At 44.2% G+C, this 21,918-nt stretch overlaps 1 protein-coding gene across 16 annotated transcripts in view; it reads right to left on the bottom strand.

Moving 5' to 3' along the window:
* Nucleotides 1–4,294: 4,294 nt before the first annotated feature.
* DCUN1D4 (defective in cullin neddylation 1 domain containing 4) overlaps nucleotides 4,295–21,918 on the bottom strand; it is an 81,799-nt gene continuing 64,175 nt past the window's right edge. For 8 of the 16 annotated variants that reach the window (XM_025435510.3, XM_049092946.1, XM_025435511.3 and 5 more), the window contains 6 exons: nucleotides 21,624–21,732; nucleotides 15,756–15,791; nucleotides 15,170–15,205; nucleotides 9,916–10,020; nucleotides 7,724–7,826; nucleotides 4,295–7,589 (listed from right to left, as the gene is read on the bottom strand). In XM_025435510.3, the coding sequence (XP_025291295.1) occupies nucleotides 7,534–7,589; nucleotides 7,724–7,826; nucleotides 9,916–10,020; nucleotides 15,170–15,205; nucleotides 15,756–15,791; nucleotides 21,624–21,732 (445 nt within the window). In that variant the 3' untranslated portion in view covers nucleotides 4,295–7,533. Of the gene's footprint in view, nucleotides 7,590–7,723; nucleotides 7,827–9,915; nucleotides 10,021–12,131; nucleotides 12,188–15,169; nucleotides 15,206–15,755; nucleotides 15,792–21,623; nucleotides 21,733–21,918 lie in introns of those variants that run through there. The other 8 variants (XM_035705321.2, XM_049092947.1, XM_049092948.1 and 5 more) reach the window with 3 other exon arrangements.

Below are 21,918 nucleotides of genomic sequence, written 5' to 3'. Positions count from 1 at the left end.
CAGCTTGCTGGCAGTCAGCTCTCAAAATCCATGAATACACACATGACATCAGTGTATAAAGTACCAAAGATGATGGCATTGAACCAGAAAGTCTGATTTTTTTTTTTCTTGCTCACTACCATGAGTCTGTCACCTGCAATGTCATCTCATTGTGGTCAGAATTCAAAAAGTACTTGGCCTAAAAGACCCATCAACGTCTGCTCCTTTATATCCCCAAATTTCCACGCCAGAGCACGAGGGAGATGGTTGCAGGTGCCTTCTAGCAAGTTACTCTTTCCGCAAGGAGGGTGGTGGTGGGATAGGGCGACACCTAGGTCACACAACCGCTTCGCTGCAAAGATTTTGACGGTCAGACTGCACAGAAAAAACATGCTGTTTGGAGGCTGGATGGATTCGGAGCCAGTGGGGAGGGCGCAGGGTCTCTGCTAACCCGCACATCCTCCCTGCAACTGAGAGTTGTCAGCAGGTGAACTCCCTGCTTTCTGAGCCCTGTCCACACCTCGGCCAGCCTGCTCCCCATGGAGGTTCCCCTCCCCTAAATCTCTCCCCCACACTGCCTGACCCTTCTCACTTCCCAGCACCTCAGCTTCCCATTCCCCTTGCACAACCTTGGGCGGGGGTGGGGGGTGGGGTGGGGAGGCGGTCTTCCTCCCATGGGTCTCCTCCCTTCTACAAAAATGACCAGAGGCTGGGCCTGGGAAGGACACTCCTGAACAACTGATCTTCCTGTGTCCCTCCTGTGAGGAGAAGGCTGGGGTGCTCTGCACCCCTTACTATCATCAGGTGAGTGGGCAGGCTTAGGGCCAGAGGACATCAGAGGGGTACGCCCTCTGGGAGAGGGCCAAGAGGCATCTCACACTTGCTAGAAGCCTCACGCTGTGTGGGGGTTTTCAACCATAGTTGGACAGCCCAAGTGCACTTTGGGGATCTGGAACCGTCTCCTGCTTGAGGTAGCTGCCTCAATACATCCCATATCTTTTTTTCCTGAGACATTTCTCCTCATCAGTTTTACTGTTCTCTCTTGATGGCAACTACAAACTCCTCTGTCCTGAAAAGCCCAACTTCTGTGCTGCCACCACAAGCTTTGTGTACACTGTTAGGCACCCCTGAGAGTCATCCATGCTCAGTTCCCATCTACCCCAGTAATGCCCTACTCTCCAGAGGAACTCTTGGCACCCAGTGTCCTTCTGGTCTACCACTTACTAAGTGGCTGACGCCACTTACACCCAATGGGCATGAGACCCCACACCCAGGGGTCCTTCCAAATTTTTCAATCTGTTGATTTTCTCTTTATCCCAGTCCCCACTCTGCACACTTACAAATTTTAATGCCCGTGTTCCCAATTTCACATAATGGTTCTGCCTAACAGACAACTGAAGTTTGCTGATAAATGATTACACTGAGAATTTGAAAATCCACCTCGATTAGTTACATAAAGGAGGAACAAAAATTTGGAGCACTTATGAGACATGCCGAATAGGGTGCTAAAAGGCACGTGTTATTCGATTGGGATCATCTGTGGTGGGGTCATAACGCTTGTCCAAGTCCCACTCTCAAGGTGGTGCAAGTAGGAGCGCCACAGGTAATGGAGCCAAAATCAGTAATAAGCAAGTAGATATGAAATGCGGTGGCTTTTTTTTTTTTTTTGAGAAGGGGGAGAGAGGGAGGGTGAGACAGAAGTGGGGAGAGGTAGAGGGAGAGAGAGAATCTTAAGCAGACTCCAGGCCCAGCATGGATGGAGCCCACCATGGGGCTCACTCTCAGGACCCCAAGATGATGACCTGAGTCAAAACAAAATCAAGAGTTGGACGTTTAAGCAATGGAGCCACTTGAAAGCAGTGACTTTCAAGGCACTACCGGAAGTTGGCCAAAACTTTTAGGTTAGTCCACTGGTTGGGAGTACAGCTGCAGCTCTCCTGATCATCACATTCATCCCAAGATTTCTAGAGAACACTAGTTTGAATTTCAGATATTCAAATTTAGGCAATTCTGAGAAATCTCTGCTAGAAAGTGCTGGAGGAAAAACAAAACGAAACAAACCCTCCTCAGCTTACTTTCTTATTGCCCTGGTTCTTCACAACCCTCAGGCTTCAGAGTGATTGCAAAGGAATTTTTTCCAAAGGACTGAGCGCATTTCTTCAGGAGAGGAGATTACATTTGAAATGATGCTTTAAAAAAAATTTCCATTTAATGACTATAGACAATTTGCATCTTTCAGTTTCCAATTATTATTCTCAGCATAGCTACTCACTCGCTCTAGTTTCTAAGCAAGTACTTGTACACACTTTTTTTTTTTTTATAATGGCAATTGAAGATAAATGTCAGGAGTGAGTTCCGGGGGCGGGGGGGGGTGGACACCAAACTATCTTCTGCTGAATGTGTCCACCGTGGTGAACGTGCTCTATTTCAGGTTACCTTGCACTACAAGCTTAGGGGAGTAGACAGGGCCAGAAAGCTCATGTATTATTTCCTCCCGTGTTAGGCTTTTTCCCCTTTCTAGCTGTAACTAAGTTCCGTGGGCAACTCTTTTCTAGAAGGATCATAGAAGCTTTTCTCTCATCTTGTGGCTGGAAGTTACTCTTCACACGGAGATACGCGGTTAACGTTCAAGCGAGTCATACAGGCCATGAGGCCCACGGCACCGTGGAGAACAGGTCCTGCCTCCCTGGGGGGCTCACACAGGCCAAGAGAGGTGTTGTCCAGAAGCAGCTCTCGTCTTCACTGCTGTGGCCCTGGGACGGACTCAGGAACCTTCCATCTTTTCCTGTGGGTGATGTTGTTCATTTTCAGTTCACTTTCCTTTCTGTCCCATTATTTAAAAAGCTGCTTATTAGAAATGCCCTTCCTTTGGGGCAACCTTCCTGGAACCTTCTCCCTTCACTGGTCTGCCTGCCATGCACCTCGAGTTGGCTTTTTTTTTTTTGGTCTGAGACAGGCATCAGTGATTTATTCTGTCCCCAGTCTACCCTGCTCGTTACACTGCTGGAGAACTCGATTTCAACTCACTTTCCTATTTTGTAGCATCGGATGAAGTGCCTCATGCCTCCCCATTGGCTGTAGCCCAGGCTGGGTGCCCTGTCCCGACACTGGCCATCCCCCATTGCCTGCCATCCACGTGCAATTAAGCTTTTCCTTCACCTCCGCCTACTATCTTTGGAGGAGTCTGCAAGAGTATTTTCTTGAGTCCATCCTCAGCTTTGGGTCCAAAGTAAGAGTCGGAAGACCATCTACATCACCAATTTAAACGGAGTGTTTGGATTCTGTGTTGTAGGAATCTTGTCTTCTCCCTCCTGTCGAGCTTCTGGGAGTCTTAAAGTCTAGATCTTCAATCTTCAGGTCTACGTGGGTCCTTGTGGGTTCTCTAATCTTTACGTGGTTTCTCAGGTCCTGATAATCCATCGTCAAGCACGAGTTCCGTGACTTGCTTCCTCCCACATACATTTCCTGGGCACCCACTCGTGCCAGATGTCCTGCCATCGGGGGGGGCTGAGGTTCTAGTGTAAGACAATTTCAGAGAGGGGGTGACCGGGGCTGATACACACTAGAGGTAACCAGATGGCAGCGTTGGACGTAGTAAAAATGGGCATCTCTGCCCGACGCTGGCACATGGTAACCACTCAGTTATTAGCTCAGTCTTTTGGAAACATAAAATGTGGTTGTTTATCCTTTTAACTCACTGTTCGGCTGAGGCGTGTATTCCATCTGGAACTGTTCCAGATTAAAAGAGACTGAAGAGACAGGACAGCTCAGTGCAATGCTTTCCCCCAGATTACGAATAAAATCGCCGTCAAGGCCAATACTGGTACAAACGGAGAGGTTTTAATCTAGACTGTGTATCAGGTAATACAACTGTTATCAATGTTAAATTTCTGGAGTGTGATCATTGTAGTGTTGTTACAAAGATGTCCTTGTTTCGACACACTAAGTAAGAAGCATCATAATGTGATTTACTCTCAGTTCGGGGGAAAAATGTATCTATCTGCAGGGAGAAGTGTACCTGCACACACATGCACACACACACATGCACACACACACACACACGCACACTCAGAGTGGCATGGAGAAGGTGGCAAAATGGTAACAGGCAGAAAGTCTAGGTGAGAGGTACACGGATGGGTGCTCAATATACTACTCTTGCATTTTTTTTCTGTAGCTTTGAAATTCTTCAATATAAAGAGCGGGGTGTGGGGGTGGGGGTGGGGAGGGAGCCAATAAATAAAAGATAAAATACTTTAAAACTATCTTAACTGGTTTTTTGAAGCACAATCCTGAGAACAAAGAAGTCACCAATCAGTTCTGAAACCAAACACAAATACTTTTTATTTATGGGATATCATTTTACATCAATTCCATTAAAACCTAAAACCAGTTTGCTGTACTCAAGTTAGGTGGCATAACAGTGTTTTAGTTAAGCTGGAGTCACAGGTTTATGGACGTAATGCAGATACCGACGACACGAAGCGTTCACAGTTACAGGTTGGCTGCTGTCCGTTTAACAGTAACCCCCAGGGGAAAGGTTTTTTTATGATAAAAAGCAACCCACGTTTTGGTCTCATTTACAGACACCCAACATTTAGTTGGTCAATGGATTCTATACATTTATTATACAACATATGAAAGAATAAAAGATAAGGCTTACAGAGGTATTTTAGCAGTTTTAAGAATAAAAACCAAGGGCACAAACTAACTTGGAAAGCTTTCTGGATAAACTTCAAAAGCACTGTTAAAATGGAGCCGGAGAGGCAGCAGACGTGTGTCGTGAAATGAGAAGCTACAGGTTTGTCAAGTCAGATCTGTACGAACTTAATTCAGAGTTCATGCTTCGGGAAAGCTGCGCGCTACGTTACCGTGGGTGTTTACGGCAAATCAAATCATGGACTTTCTGACCTACCAGTAAACACCGAAAGGCTGTATTCCATGACGACAGAGTATTGCAATGGGTAGTTCAAGACACAGTGGCAGGAGAGAAGGGGTGTAGACAGGTAAGAAACAAAAACCAGAAGAAGGCACCCTAATTTCTTTAACATTAGCCAGTAAGTGTCTGATGACTGACTGCTCAATTTTATGTAACTTAGGGACATTTTTAAGAGAAAAGTATCTTATTACTATGCGTTTGGCCCCTTTTCCTCTCCCTAAAAATAGCTGCATAAAATCAAGAACCAAGGGCAAGCTCTCCACAGTCACAGAGGTTTATTTTTCAAGGCAGCTTAAAAATTATTTGGAGTCTTCTAAATATGCAAGATTATCGACACCTTGGAATACTTACTTTCATATTCTAATTCACGCATAGTTTTTCCCCCTATTATCAAAATGTTCGCTGTGGATGAAATGTAACAGCTCCCCGTAACAATCCTTTTATGTTAGGATTAACTGTGCTTAGTGTTTTAAAAACATTCTCCAGTTCCTAACCCTAACTTTTAAAATAATTTCATCTATGATTTCTTTAAGCAAAAACCATAGTTGACCGAATCTAAGAACTGTTGCCTTTAAAGTGTGATTTTTTTCTTCTTTTTTAACTTTACCAGATACTTCTGAAAATGAATCACGTCTTTCACAAATTCAAACCTGCCTCTGGCCCATCGCCACTGGAATACCAGGCACCTGTGGGAATGGAACCCCTTGCAACACATCGGTCCCAAGAGCTGTGCTTTGCCATCAACATCTTCTATTCTCTTCAGATATTAATTTGTGCAAACTGGTATGAAGTTGTAAGGTAGAGGCGAGTCTACAGTTCCTAAGCAAGGAATGATTAAGTCTGCTTAATCACTACAGAGTTTTCCACACTTCTGGTTTATTTCACAGCAAACCACACCTTTCTATTTGGTAGAAAAAGGAAGTGATTTCCTTCTACCATTATCATGATCTTGTATATGCACACACACCGTATATACATACAAAATTTTCTGTCTTTGGTGGTTCAGTTAGGGGAAAAAAATAATATGAAAATCTGAACACTGTTTGCAAAGAAACTGTGAAATAGTGGTCAGGAGTAGCATTGTCTGTGTGCTTTACTCATTTAATGCCATTTAAAGGTTCACATTTAATCCGAAAGATTTTTTTGGCCAGATTTTGCAGTAAGCCGAACCTCTTCCAATCATTATTCCATCATGGGTCTTGCTCACACCTACAGCATTCACTTGTTCAAATGCACCATTAGCTTTTTACTTGGTTTAAATCATTAGACTTTTATGTTTTCACAAAACTTTAGGGACTAAATTAGTCATTCAATAGCACCAGATAGTTGAGGGGAAAACATGTTATCTAGACATTTCCTCAAGAAGGGTAAGGCAAGGAAAAAAAAAAAAAAGACACAAAATACAAACCTAAAAATACCGTCCTGTTTACTCTTGTTTCCTCATCCACATAAATAATGGCTATCACCTTTCTGTACAAATTACTCGGGTAATGAATGACGAGTGGCCCCTCCAGGAAAGGTCCTACTGTGTAATAAAGTTAGCTCAATGCTGGTGGTTTCGTGTCCACTGCCTGCAATGGACATCCTGCCAGGAAAAGCCTAGCATGAAAGAAAGAAAACAAAAGAAAACACCTCTCACTTACAGTATAGTTCTTTTTTCCGAAAAATTAGAAAATTAGACACCATGAAAGCTTAACTAAAAATCCAAACCACAACTGAAAGTGCTCTGCGGTTACAAACTGCCAGCAAACCATTAGGTTTCCGCGGAGGAGGCAAAATCAATGTTACTTGAATGGCACGGGAAGCATCGGCAGACCCAACACTGACTAGGAGAATGCAAAAGGAAAAAGAAGACCGTAAAGGAAGTTTACGAGAGTTTCAAACTCATTTAAAAAAAGGTGCAATTTTAATTTGTTCATTTGTACCTATATTCAAACTACTACGGCTTTAACATCAGAGAATAGAAACCTACACCTTGCGTGGTGAAAATCATTTGTGGCATGTGGGACAAGTCTATATGCTCAAATAATTGTAACTTTCATCATTTAAAAAACGCTCATATTTAAGGAAATCAAATTATATTTGGCATATGCCTCTGGAAAAGTTCTGATTCCCACCTCCTTCCAAAAGTTGGCCTCTTTAACAATGAGGTTAATTCTGGCAACATTTGCTTATGGTAACAGCTGTTCTCTCTTGTGTTCTGAAATGCTACATTTGAGACCAAATAAAGTATAATCGGTTCATCTGAAAAAAGGGACTAGAAATATGCCACAAAAATTATTTTTACAATACAGTTTTGCAGAAATAATCTCTAGGTGAAGCTTTTTCTTTTTATACACATATACAAAATTTAAACAGCAATATACACATCATCACAGTGAGGACGTTGGCAAATTCACCAATCTGTAGTGTAAATACAAACTGCAAAGCAGCCTTCCAAGAGAACAATGCTACACAGCAAGCAGAGCTGGCCCATTCAATAGCAAACACCAAAACGTCCCTGCAAAAGGGAGACAGTGCAAGAAAAGCAGCATGCGCTTTGATACAAACAGCAATTTATGGCTAATGGTTGACATATCTGTGGTAACAGTGACTCTCTCGCTGCTATGCATAAAGTCCTAGGACATCTGTTTGTCTTTATACCACTCCACAAACTCGTCCAACAAAACTGGCCCTAAAGAGAGAGAGAGAGAAAAAAAAACACGGCTATAAGGCTCTTCCCAGTGAGGAGGGTGTGCGAATGTATAGCGATGGGGGTGGGGTGGGGGTGGGGGTGCGTGTGCGAGAGCGCCCAGCGCCGGTACTTACACGCTCCATCTTCGTCGTAGTTGCTGAGGTCAAGGTTAATTGTCCTGCTAAACTCTAGCACATTGCACCACTGGTCTTTGTTAATAACTTTATATTTTGATTGCTGATGGGAGGGAAAAGTAATATGAATTACTGACACAATTAACAAATGGCACGGTTTCAACTGCTGTATGAATCAACTTAATAAAGTTCATGAAGGTTAACTCTTTCCATTTGAGGTATGCTAAGCACCAATCTGGGAGAAGGATGAGAGAGAGCAAGAGTAGAACTTAAGATGACAATTTCCATTAGAAAAATACCATGAGGGCTCAACACAAAATGACAAGCACATCAAAGAAACATGATTTTTATCCCTAGAAGTGAAATTTCTAGACTGCCAAAGCCCTTTTATTAAAAGGAGACACAGAGAGAGAGATAATTAGCCTACTTCATAGAGATCTTGTAAGAATTAAAAGAGATAATTTATGTAAAGTACTTCATTCAGTGTTTGGCAGAAAGCAGGTGCTAAATAAAGAGTAGCTCCCACTAATAACCCCTGCCCTGATCAGCACGCTCCCTGTCAAGCTGTCAGCGTCAAGCACACCCAGCAGCGAGGCACCCTTCGGGAACTCACCAAGGGCTCCCGGCGGTCTCAGCACTAGGTGCTCTGGCCGTTGGAAAAAAGTTACTGTTCTAATCACTCAGAACCTGAATCTCATCTTCAAAGTAATAAATTAGAAGACCCATGAAGTAGTTTTCCTATTCCTCTTAGACAAGAAATATGCCAGAGGCATTACTTTTTTTAAAGTACACAATTCCTGTATAAAGACTGAAAAATAAAACCCAGATTCAACAGTTTTTATATCCTATCCATGAAAACTCAGCAACACCGGGGAATAGCACGAGTAGGTAAAAAAACTAAGAGAGCTGAGCCCCTGGTTTGGGGACACAGACGCAAGAGAAGCTCAAACCAAAGGACTGCGGTGTCCTTTGAAAAGAAAAAAAGCAAACTAACGTAAAAGAGAGAACAAAGCCCGGACTACAAGTTTGACTCTAAGCAACTCAAAGCAAACACCAGTCAGAGACAGCCGAAGATGCTCCTGCAATTGTGCAAAGTCGGACTTGCTCACAGCAAGGTCTTTCAGCTAAAAAAAAAATTCCTCCTCTCGCTGGGGCTCAGATTTCTGCTATCCCCTGAGAACAAGGACCTATTTCTACTCATTTTCCAAAGAAAGCTGATGTTTCATGGGATAACCAGAGAAATCAGAACAGATCATCTGTAGACGTGGATTGGCGTGTAAACACCTCGTACAGTAAAACTAGTTTCCAGACTTGTCTTGAGGAGTCCTGGTTAGTGACGCTAAAAGCAATTTTTAGTGACAGTCCTCAAAGAATCCGGTCAGCTGGAAGTTCTTCTGGACCAGTGTGTCAAGTGAATTGTAAGAAAGAGGGTGGCAAGAGGGAGGCCGGAGTCAGGGTAGGGCCCAAGCTTTTCTCAAAGACCCAGCACCTTCATCCTTCTGGGCAGAGGGTGCTTTGTAAGGGGTTTGGGTCTGGAGGGCAAGAAAGATGCCAAGATACGAGACAAGCCAAGCAGCTCAAACTCCCATCTCAGACATTTCCAGGTCCTACAGTATCACCTGGCATCAAAACCAGCTCCTGATAAACCAGCAGCTCAAAACTTTGGATCATTAATAGTTAGAGCAAGCAACAACAGTGAAGTGCTGGATTTTCTTCTATCGCAAACATGAAGGAAAACTGAAACTGAGGGAGATATTGCCAGTTTGCCTCACACTTAGGTTGACCTAGGTCCCCATGTTCTCGGGGACAAGAGTGGATAACAACACATGACAAGCTTCTTTTAGTAAGAAGGCAGATGGCTGTTCTTTTAACGAAAGTGGAAGTTCATCGTTGTATAGAGCAGGAAATCCTAACGGAGGGAAAGCTGTTAAAGTGGGGTGACAGAGAGGAAAGGACAGAGCTGTGGCTGTCTCGGATGCGCCTGCACTGGGAAGCCATGTGGCACATACACCCCCCGCCCCAGACACACCCAGAGAAAACCGGTGACTGCTAACGGACAGCGATTACGTCACCATCATTCCTACGGGCAGAAGGGGACAACACACAGAAAGTTACGTGAAATGGTTAAATAAAAGTATACTTGGTAGTTCTAAGCAAGCAAACATACATTCCATAAAATAACAATTTGGTACCTCTAAGAATTGGTGAAAAACTGGAAAAAGGGGCCAGATTTTTCCTAATAACAGTCCCAACATGCACTTGGCAGTGTTTATGTCTAGGCTGCGCTGGTCCTTTTCCTGTTTAACAAACAAAAACAAGGATGAGCCAGGTGCCCCCAAATAATAATTTCCAATCATCCAAATTTCTATTTCACTTCGACACAAAATTAGTAAACAGCTCATTTATCATACACCATAAAAACCCTGAACCAAGCCTGAGGTGGGGGAGGGGAGGCGGGCAAATGCAATGGAAGGGCTTAATCGGTTGAGTGCTGTGTCAATTTACCATGGGAGAGATTCACGTCAACTGAGTGATCGCCCTGATGCAAAACCAATTAGTTATGTAGTAACAGTAGCTATGATTATTTCATGGGATAAAGAAAAATCTCCAACTCAATCACTTGCTGTGATGTTTATGATAATTGTCCATATCATGATCATTGACCCCAAAGCCCACATCTTAACTAAATGGAATGTTAAAGGTTTCAATTTCCATGCCTAGAAATCAGGTTTCCTTAAGAAAAATCATGTTTTTCCAATCATTTTATTTCACTAAGTGTTTTTCTTGAACCTAACGTTGGAATTAAATTCAACTCCTAGTAAATGCTGGGGCTCTGGAGACTCTGAGAGGATGAACTCTTCCACCCACCACTGGGGGGAACAGGGTCTGGCCTACTGCAATCCTCCTTACCTTGGATTTACTAGTTGTGGAATCTCTTAGCGGAATACCCCTACCCAGTAGCCAAGTGAAAGACAACATCTTATAAGGAAACCAGAAAGGCAATAGTACATAAGCCTGAATACGGGCAGATTAAGTTCTATTCACTTCTACTTGCAATTCAAGATCCTACTTTCTCCTTCTCACCTTTCGTACAAGTTCCCATTCCAGAACTACAAGCAGGCCGCTTCAAGGTAAGGGGACAGCACCTGGGACCATAAGCGGTGGCCTCACATATCCAACGCTAGCCTCCTGGTGGTATTTTAACTACAGTGGAAATGTGCAACAGTAGTTTTCTACAAAAGAGAGAGTGCCTGGCTAGCCCACTCGGGGTGGAATCTAAATGTTCGCCAAACTCAGGCATGATGCTGTGACCACCACCGTCGGCCACGTGTGCAGCCACACATAAATGACCTTCCGATAAAATTGACTGTTACCTCAAGGACTCCGACCCTGGAGTGCTCTTTAGCACACACCGAATTTCTGGTCATGACACTGGATTTAAAAGTGAAGGACTTAAACAATACAGCAAATGTGAGGGCCTCACTCGACAACAGCAAACAAGGTAGATGCAGATTCGGGAACCTATGCAGTAGGTCCGTCCTTCTGGTCCCAGTCATATAAAGCGTTAACGACCGTTCACGGACAGACCAGGGCAGAGGGCTCCATGTCACCCCTTCTCTGTTACAGGCCACACAACTGAGTCTGCTGATGGCGGGGGCCCGATTCCACGGTTCCGTGCAAACAGGTGGGACCTCCCTTCCACCGCTTTCTCTGCCTGTCTCCTGGCCACATCTACGGTCTTGCTCAGGGCTTGTAGGACTCTCCCATGGAGAGGAGGACAGCAGAAAAGGTGCTCCCGAGATTGCCCACCTTTTGCCAACCACCTCACCGGTTTGTACATTTCAGGGGCTCATCCTCCTGTGATGCACCCTGCAAGCAGAGGGGAACCTCCTCTTACCCGGTAACATAGGTGTGGCACACAGCAACAGCACACCACACTATAAAGCAATCCACAAGAAAATTTAAAAAATAATAATAATAAAATAACGAGTATTGAAAACACACGCGGCACCACAGGACCGGGCCCAAAATTCATTTGTTGCACAATAGCTCCAGTAGCACAGGGCCGACGCCACCAGCGCTCAGCCAAAGCTGCCCCTCTGAGGGGTTTGTAGTCGTTCACTACACTTGAAATCACTAGTCTTGCCTTGATAACGTTTGTGCCTTCTTCCAACATCAATGCCTCTGTCCCCATCACAATGGACATACACTAAGGTGACAAAAAAAAAAAAAGAAAAAAAAGAAAAGAAAAGATACAAAGGACCTGGACAGACTCTTTGCAACAATATAATCATCTGACAAACTGATGATCATGAAGGATTTCAATGCATGTGTTTGGCAGTGAGGCCAAAACATGGAGGAAAGGCATCAGACTCACAGGACCGGAAGCTGAACAGCACTCACTTACTCCTGCTTTGCAAGGGTGCCAGCCGGTGGCTCGCAATCACTAACACCATCTTCTGCCTAGCAAATAAGAGAAAGATATTATGGATGCACTCATGGTCTGAATGGTGGCATCTCACTGATAACCAACATTGCCGGTGGGTGGACACAACTAAGTGCAAATGACCATGACTGGAGACACTCAAAATTCCTGCGAACAGCACAGTTGAGCTATCCCACGGCAAACATCTCCTAAACAGGAAAACTGGAGACACACCCAGGGAGTTCTTGGACAATGCTCCTAATGGCAGTCTCTGCAAAAGGGATCCCAATCAAAAAGGAAATGAATCTTCTAGGATGCTAGGAGGTAGCCGTCAACATCATGGGCAGTGAAGAAGAAAAAAAAAATCACCTTAATGAATTCAAGGAGTATGGTGAAGACATACAGAAGCTCCTTGAAAGAAATTAAACAGTACACTGTCAACACCGACCCTATGATCCTCCGCTCCTGGAGCACCAAGGAGCAAGGGACAGACTTCTGCATCTCAAGGTCAGAATCTACGCAGGAAGGACCTTGAGACAGACGGTCAAGAGTCGATCGGCGTCCCCCGAATGCCCATCAAGGTTAAAGAAGAAGAAATGAAACTTCCCTTCCTGACTACTCCTGACCCAAGATGTGGGGGGTATGTATTTCATGAACTTTCATTTTCTAGGATAACAACTTAAAAAACAATTTTATTTTTCAAATAATAGGAACTGACACCAAAGATGTACTAACTCCCCACAATACACAACTAGACTGCCTTGTTGTCTTCCTTAAACAGAGATTTTAAAAGAGCAGCTACAGATGAATCAGGCCTCTCGGTGATGGTACAACCGTAAAACCAGAGGAATGTACTCTGAAGATCTGAGGACGTTACCTGTTGTACCTGGAATAAAAGGATTCCTCAATCTAAAGTCTAACAACAGCTAATACAGAAAGGGATGACATTTTTATTAAGGTCTGATTTAAAGCTTCTAATATATACATATATAGATATACGTGCATTTACTATATCTCATATATGTATGTATAGGTGTGTAAAGCACCTTTGTTCATGTAAGACTATTCCAGTATAAACCTTCTTATAAAATGTCAAAATGAAGCATTTTTTTCTTAAATCGCTCAAATGACTTAAGTAACAAGAACAGAAACAAAGCAACTTAAATATATAAATATTGTATTAGAAAATTAATCTTCCAACATCCAGGTATCCAGATATGCTGTATCAGAGGTGCCCAACTGGCTCCAGATGATTTCTAGTTTTCATAAAGTGTTAATAGCTTAAGACTTTGTATGTGAAAAGGGGAACCTTGAATTATTAAGATTATAAAGAAAATAAAATTCCAAAAAAAAATCCCAAACATTTTCAAAAGAGACTAGATCAACTCAAGAAACAATATATGTGACCACAATTCACAAACATAAACGGCAAAAACCAGTCCGAAGTTGGTACATGAAATCAAAAGGCCTAAACTGAAGACCTATGATACACGTTCTGCAATTCTCCCTTGATACCACAGGGATTACAAAAGATAAAGAGAAAACGCGGTCCTCCTTAACACAGCTCCCTACGGAAACAAATATAAGGTAAAAATAGTGCTAAAGAACTTATGAATCCTAATCTGGTTCAGTTTCTAAAACTGAAAACACAGTAAAATCAGTTTTTGGAGTGGGAGTCCTTTTTTTTTAAAAGAAAAAAAAAAAAACAACCTCATTAAAAACAAGTAAAAAACCCAAGACTGCCCTCTCATTGGGAAAAATAGAACTAAATAATCTGCTCTTAGAACTTACCCAGCATTCAGTTACAGGTAACAATGTTTGCAAGGCAATTACTTAAATTAAGTGAGACTATTGACACTTCTTTTAAAACAAAAGAAAAAAAAATCTGCCCACAGGAGTCTTTCCTTGTCATCTTATTTGGCAAAGATTCTATTACTGTAAGCACGACTCTTGGAAAACAAGTCATTATTTGAAACCTGAGGTTTGCAGACAACCTACATAATGTCAGCACAGAATAATTCAACCACTATTCCTAAATCTATGGGCAACATTTCTGGAGAGCTCGATCTGCACCAAAATCTCTTAAAGGTGCCTTATACTTAGACTCATTTCATACAATAACCCTGTTAGGTCACGCATTACGATAACCCCACTTTATAAATAAGGAAACTGAGGCCCAGGGAGCTGACTTGAGCCGGCAAGTACCATGGCGCTCTCCCGAGAAGGGGTGGGGGCGGAGGCTGCCGGCCAATCCCTTCCACGAAGAGCTGCGTGACCCCATACCCTATGAGTCATCCCCGAAGACAACACTGACAAGATGTTCGGGGTCATGACCCCGGGGTTGGAAGGCGCCACATTCTTCCTACTTTTGTCCTCACCCAGGACCATTTTCTGTTTTCTTCCTAATCCACCATGAAAACAGGAGAAAAAAGGGGAGAAAAAAGGGAGGGTTGGTGCGTGTTGGGAAGGGAGGCTGTGGGGGGAAACTAGATAGCCGTGTGCTTGAGAAGGGAGACTCGGCCGCGGGAGAAGAGGAAGTGGCCCCGACGACGGGGGCACGGGCTGAGGTCAGTCAGGGCACACTCTCTGCCAGCATGGTTGCTGAGGAAGGCCTGGAAAATTTTCCTGAGCAAATCCTACGGGTAACCCTCATCGTCGTTTCTGGTCGCGTGGGATGACTCAGTGGCCCTTCCACTCAGAGGAAGGTGACACAGAGGCTTCCTCAGGCTCTTGGGCCTCCACGGAACCTTCCGGCACATCCTCCTAAAGCTGGACTTGAGGGCCCCCGCCCACTCTAGGAGGACCCCCCACACCTGGCTCCGCACCCAGTCCACGCCCTGTCTCTCCTCGGCACCCAGGCCCGGCGCCCCCCACAGCCCGACACCTGTCCCCCGCCCAACGCCCAGTGTCTACTCACTCCATGACCTCAGCTCGCTACCTGCCTCAGCACTGAGCATGGAGAAAAACCAGTCTAACAGATTTAACTATTCCCAGATCCACAGCAATCACTAATCTTTTACCTCATTCCATTTCTCCACTTTGATGCTCCCTAGGTCCTTTAAAAAAAAAAAAAAAAAGGAATCAAGAAAAAAATGACCATTTTATTTTAAATGAGTTCATAAAAGATACTTGTTTATATAATAATATTTACGTTGTGGGGGGATTCTCTCTGCATAAATCCCACTTGTATGAAGGAACTGGCCATTTCCGCCCTTGAATGTGTACCCCACTCTCTTCCTCCCCCAAGACATCATGGGACGGGGGCAGCTTCAAGTCAGGGAAGGCAGTGTGGCTCTGTGAGGGCCCCGTGCTGTCCTGCCGTTGTCCCCTCCTCTCTGGCTCTCCCGTCTCATCATCTGCAAAATGGCAACACTGGACCAAGTGGCCTCTATGGTTTCTTTCAGCTCTCAAGTTTCACAATTCTATGGCATCTGTAAGACTATAAATAAGTTCTAGTCAAAATAAAATTAGAAGAAAAATAATGTAACTTTACAGCCTACCAGTATTTTAAATTGGCTACAAATTTGAAAGTGAAGGATAAAAAAAAAAGAAACACACCCACTGGACTATAATCTGGGTGGAGAGATGTCAAAGAGGTCATCTTACCGTTTTCCGGTACTGTATCATAGTTTTTTTTCCCTCCTATATTAAAGCATAATTGAAAATATTTAACTTATGCTATTGTTACGACAGGGAATATTTAGGATATTTAAACTATTAAGAAAGCTTAATTTCCATTAAAAGTTTGGTTATAAAAGGTCTGCTGCATTAATTATATGTTATTACCTCTAGGAGTCCTTTGTTAGTAGGGAAAAAATAAATACTACAGGGAGAAAAGAGGAGATGGAGTTCTGCTTCCAACCAAGATGGAGTTGGAGAAATCAGATTTCCCCTTTCACTTCGAACAATCAGAAAACTGGACCAATGATCTGAAAGAATGGCCGTCACACAGCGGACAGCAGGCATCTGGAAGCCCTACAGTGATCTCTGCTCACTGTTCAGAGGTGGTTTCCAGGCCAGAGCACGGGAGGGAGAACCCAAACCGAGCCCAGCAGTCTTGCTGAGTTGGAAAGGACAGAGTCTGGAGATCAAGGAGGCAAAGGTGACTATAATTTGTGGGACAAAATATCAGCAAGGTGGGAGCTACACAGGGAGAGATCTGGAGATACAGAAAGTGTCTCCCTCGCTGTGGGCCAAGGACTTATCTGTGTTAAGTGCGAGAGGAGCCTGAGTTCAGGGAAGTAGCCACTCACTGCAAAGGAGTAAGCAGAAATTCCCAGACCTCCCACAGGGCTGGGGAAGACCTTGTGTTCCACCGGCTGCAGTGGAAAGACCCAGACTGCAGGCTGCTCCAGACCAGTCCTTTCAAAGGATCAATCTGGTTCCAAGTAACTGTAACTATACACCAGGAAAATTTTTAAATTGATTCTTATTTAAAGGAACATAACAAGACCCAGGAGCCAACAACATAAAATTCACAATACTCAGCATCCAATCAAAAAACAAACAAACCCAGAAACTACTAGGAATGCAAAGAACTTGTCAAATATGACCCATAATCAAGATTAGAAATTTAAAAAAAGGAAAGAGACCCTGAAGTGACAGATGTTACAGTACCAGAGGACAAAGCTGTTAAAACACCTGTTATAACCATGTTCTAGATGTTCAAGAAGATAGAGGAAGATACTATCACATAATGAAGAGAGAAATGGGTATTAAAAAACCTCAAATAGAACATCTACAGCTGAAAAATACAGCACCTAAAATGAAAAACATACAGGCTAGGATTACCAGCAGAATTAGACACTGTAGAAGAAAAGATTAAAATTAGCAGATGTAGTAAGAAATATAACAAAGGGTAGGGGGGTGGAAACGCCAAAACCCTAAACATGGCATCACTGGCTTGTGGGACAATACCAAGCATCCAACATAGGTGTAACTGCAGTCCCAGAAAGATGGAAAGGGAGAACAAAAGTAATATGGAAGAAACAACAGCTGACAAACTTCCTAACTTCGTACCAAGTATAAGTCCACAGATTCAAAAAACTGAACGAACCCTAACCAGAATACACACAAGGAAAATTATGCCAAGGCGTATCACAACGTGCCAAAAAGCAGCGAAAAAGAATAGAAGCTGTTAGAAAACAAGACACCGTGTTCAAAGGAAAAATGAACATCAGACTTATCGTCAGAAACTACACAAGACAGAAGACAAGGGAGACAGATTAAAGTACTGAAAGAATGTTAATAGTCAATCTATACTCTTTAACCCAGAAAGGCGCCTTCTAAATGGAAGGCAAATTAAAAGCTTAAGAGAACTCATCACCAGAAAATCTTCACTAGGAGAAATGTTAAAGGGAATTTTTTAGGCAGAAGGCAAACAACACCAGGAAGAAAGGTGGATCTATGCAAAAGAAATAAAAAGTACAAAAGTGGCATACAAAAGATATTTTTGCCTATGTAAAGCAAAAATGGGAACGGTTTATGGTATGGTCTGACGTTTGTGGCTCCCCCTAAATTCGTATGTTGAAATCCTAACCCCCACGGTGACGGCTATTAGGAGGTGCGGCCTTTGGGAAGTGGTTAGGTCCTGAGGCTGGAGAGGGGTGCCCTTATAAAAGGAGACCCCCGGGGGAGCTCCCTCCTCCCTCTGCCACCTGAAGTTACAACAAAGACAGCCATCCGAGGGCCAGGCTTTCGGGCAATCACCAGAGACCTAGCCTGCTGGTCACCTTGATGCTGGACTTTCCAGCCTCCAGAACTCCGAGAAACAGGTTTCTGTAACTTATGAGCTACTTAGTCTCTGGTACCTTGTTACAGCAGTCTGGAAAGACTGAGACAATATACTGTGAGATTTTCCTTTTTAAGGTTTTATTTATTAGAGAGATTCTGAAAGAGGGAGAGAAAGAGCACAAGCGGGGGGGAGAGGCAGAGGGAGAGGGAAAGCAGACCCCCCACTGAGCAGGGAGCCTGACACTGGGCTCCATCCCAGGACCCTACAATCATGACCTCAGCTGAAGGCAGATGCTTCACCGGCTGAGCCACCCAGGTGCCCCACTCTGTGAGGTTTCATAGTGTGTGTTTAAGAAAAATGTACAACGGCAGCAGCAGTAAAGTATGGAGGGGCAAAATCAGAGTCTACTGCTGTAAAGGTTCTTGCATTATCCATAAAGTGGTGTCACATTATTGGAAGACTGTGAACAGTTAAAGATGTATGTGTAAAGCCTAGAGCAACCACAAGGAAAATGAAACACAGAGGCAGCTATTAGGGCAATAGTGGAATGGAATGGCTAAAATGGAATCATTAAAAAAAAAAAAATACCCCAATCCAAGTAAGTCATGATAAAAGGGGAAAAGGAATGAAACAGATGAGACATATAGGGGGGGAAAAATACTAAGGGGGAGGTGTAAATTTAACCATACCAGTAACTACATTAAATGTACACGGTTTAAGCATCTCAAGACAAATACTGTCAGACTGTCTATATGCTAGTCATATGAAGCTATATCGTACCTACAGAAACCCACTTTAAAAATAAAGACATGGAAAAAAGAAAAAGACACGAATGGGTTGATGTTAAAAGGATGGAAAAAGACGCTATCATGTAGGCTTTAATCAAAAGAAAGCAGGAATGGCTCCACTGGTATCAAGGTAAATTTCAGAGCACGGAATACTAAGGCAAAGAGACGTTTCATGATGCTAAAGAGTCAATTCTTTAAGAGGACGTAACAAAATGAAGTGTATCTAATCCTAGTGTCTGCACTTCAAACCCCTTGACAGAAATGACAGGAGGGATACATGTTGCTGGAGACCTCCACATTCCTCTCTCCGTAATGGACAGAATCTGGCAGGCAGGCCCTGGGAAGGATACAGAAGACCCGACAGCACCATCAACCAATGTGACCTAATGGACAGCCATGGAACGCCTCGCCGAACAGCAGCAGAATACCCATTCCTTTTATGTGTTTTACGCAGAAAACATTCATCACGGCAGATTGCATTCTGGAGCACGGACCAAGTCTCCATACGTTTAAGTCAACTCTAATTACACAGGGTATGTTCTCCGACCACAGCGGAATTAAACTGGGTATCAGTAATAGGATTATTAAGAAAGTCCTAAATACTCGGGAAATAACACCACAACACACTTCTAAATAACCAGTGGGTCAAAGGAGAAAATCACAGCGGAAGATGGGAGAATATTTTGAACTGAATGCAAATGCAAATATGTACAATATCTCAAAACTTGTGAGATCCAGCTAAACAAACCAAACCAAGGGATTCGATAACGAATCCATCTGAGAGCACAGGTCGGCCCGGCGAGCCTATCTGGCAGTGACTGAATGTGGGTGGCAGTTATTCATCCTACATACAAGGGCTCATTAACTCACTGGTAACGCTCACTAAAAGCAAAGAACTCTGCTGGCCGTTACTGGGGCTGCAAAGAAAGAAAACACACAGTCCCTTGGTCTGTCAGAGAAAAAACGAGGGCCTGCACCCAAACCACAGCCCCGCCAGGGCAGGTGGCAGGGCCCCGCAGGGAAGGCGCACGACCCCCTCCGGGCCGGGAAGGCGGGGTGCGGGGGACCTGTGGGCGGGGTGGACGCGGGAGGGGGCTGTGCTGCGGAGCGCCGGCGGCTCCGGGTGGCCGTCTGGCATGACGGCTGGCAGAGAGCAGGAAGGCCGAGAGGGCGGGCAGTGGACAGCCGCCCGGACTTCCCCACAACACAGGCGTCCTGCGAGAAAGGAAGCCCGGGGCTGCCCGCGGCCTAGACTTGGGGCCAGAACTTGGGTCTGGGTCCTGGATCTCCCCCTGATGAACAGCAGACCCGGGAGAACGTCTCTACTTCTCTGAGGACCACTCTCCTCCACTGCGAAGTAACTGAAACCACCCTGGCCTGTCCCTCAGACAGTGGGGGGCGGGCAGCTGCACCCCACACGTGGGGAGGCACGGAGGCACCGGGGCTGAAGGCCTTGGTGAGCTGGAAGGTGGCCCAGCGACCCTGGGGCTGAAGGCAGACGAGGGACACCCTGCTGACGGGACGCTGGACGAGAAGGGACGGAATGTGGAGATCAGGTGACTGAGGCAGCAGAGGCAGGGAGTGACAGGGGCCTCGGTCGGCCAGGCTGTGGTGGAAGCACCGAGAAAGAGGCAAGCCCAGGAGCCCTTCGGAGGCAGGCCCCACTGACCGACCCGGGGTCGGCGGGGAAAGGCCGGAGGAGCAAACGGAACCTGGGGTGAAGCAGCAGGTACGTGGCCAGCTCTGGCCCCAAACAGAAAAGCTAGAAAACGGGGCTTATCTTGGTGAGGAGATGGAATGCTGCTCAACAAACCTCACCCGCACAGTCAGAAACAGCTGACTTTGGAGGAAAGCGGTCCCGTGTAATAAAACATTTAAGCCTAGAAACCGCGTATCTACTCTAAAAGCATCTGGCAAATAACTCCTATTTACACTTCTACAAGCACCATTTAGTAGAACATCGTATCTGAACGTCACCATAGCATCTCTGACGTCCATAAACTTTCACGTGTCGTGATTTGAAGGTTCTGAAAATGCAAAACTTCACAAATGAGGACACCAGAGAGAATGAGCGCTGTTATCACAGGTGCACCAGAATTCACCATCAAGTCAACCTTCAGTGCTGAACCAGCAGAGCCAAAGCACGTAGAAAGTGAAAAAGATCAGCGTGGTGGTAAGAAGAAAAAAAAAAAAAGGTCTCTGCCACTGAACTCTCTAAAAACAATCAATCAAGGAAGCCTACTCACCTGAATCGACCAAACACGCTAACCTAACAGAAAACACCCCACCCTTCCTGACTAACGTAGAACTGCGTAGGCCGTGGACTGTGTGCGAATGAATACAAGCCAACTGGTGCCTCGAACTCGCTACCAGTGGTGACCGGGCTGAAAAAACAAGGCTTTATTTCACTCCAATGGAACCACTGTCACACACTCGGGCGGGCCTCACTAGGTGACGAACAAGATGCTCAACTTTTCAAAACGATGACTGGAAACTATGTTTGAGTAACGTTCACTGAAATTAGCTTGGGTTTTGAAATTCAAACGATTTCCAAACACAACACAGCACCCAAAGTGAAACTGGATTGGATCTGAGTAGTTTATTGCAGTAACTCAATGGGTGAAGGTTTGTTGTTCCATGAGAATGAAAAGCTTTACCAAGCCTATCTAAAAGACATTTAGCCCATTTATTCACGACTTCTGAGCCAATCGCAAGAGCTATGAAGGTCGGCCACCACGGCTTTTCGCTAACATCCTATATTTCTTTGCCCAGAATCAGTTAGTTTAGAAAGCATACATGTAGAAGGAGATTCTAACTAGCACCCTGGGAGTAACTTACTCAACTTCTTTGCTTGCAGCATGTAAAAACAAACCTCAAAAGGCAATAAAAAGTGGGGGGAGAGGAAGGGGAGGGAGGAGAGGGAAACATCTGGATAGGCTCCAGAGAACTCACCCGTGCAAAGTCAAACGCGTATCTGTAAATAAGTTTAAAGTTTGTAGAATCATTTAATAATGATCTTAAGTAATCCAAAGTATTTCTGAGTTTTTCTGTTGTATCACATCTAGAAAAACAGAATAAAGACAAATTACAACCTGAGGTTTTTTGTTTTTTTTTTTTTCTCTTTTTTCTTATTTGGGGCACTAAGATAAAACATATTACCAAAAGACAGAATAAAAACCCTAGAGCCGGAATGCATTCATGATGATATATTTTTTCCTACATTTTTGATTTTGAAAAAATTTCAAAT

Source organism: Canis lupus, chromosome 13 (genome assembly GCF_003254725.2).
Source record: "Canis lupus dingo isolate Sandy chromosome 13, ASM325472v2, whole genome shotgun sequence".
NCBI classification, from domain to species: Eukaryota; Metazoa; Chordata; class Mammalia; order Carnivora; family Canidae; genus Canis; species Canis lupus.
The sequence above is the reverse complement of the archived record's forward strand: the minus strand, read 5'-3'. Positions and strand labels throughout refer to the sequence as shown.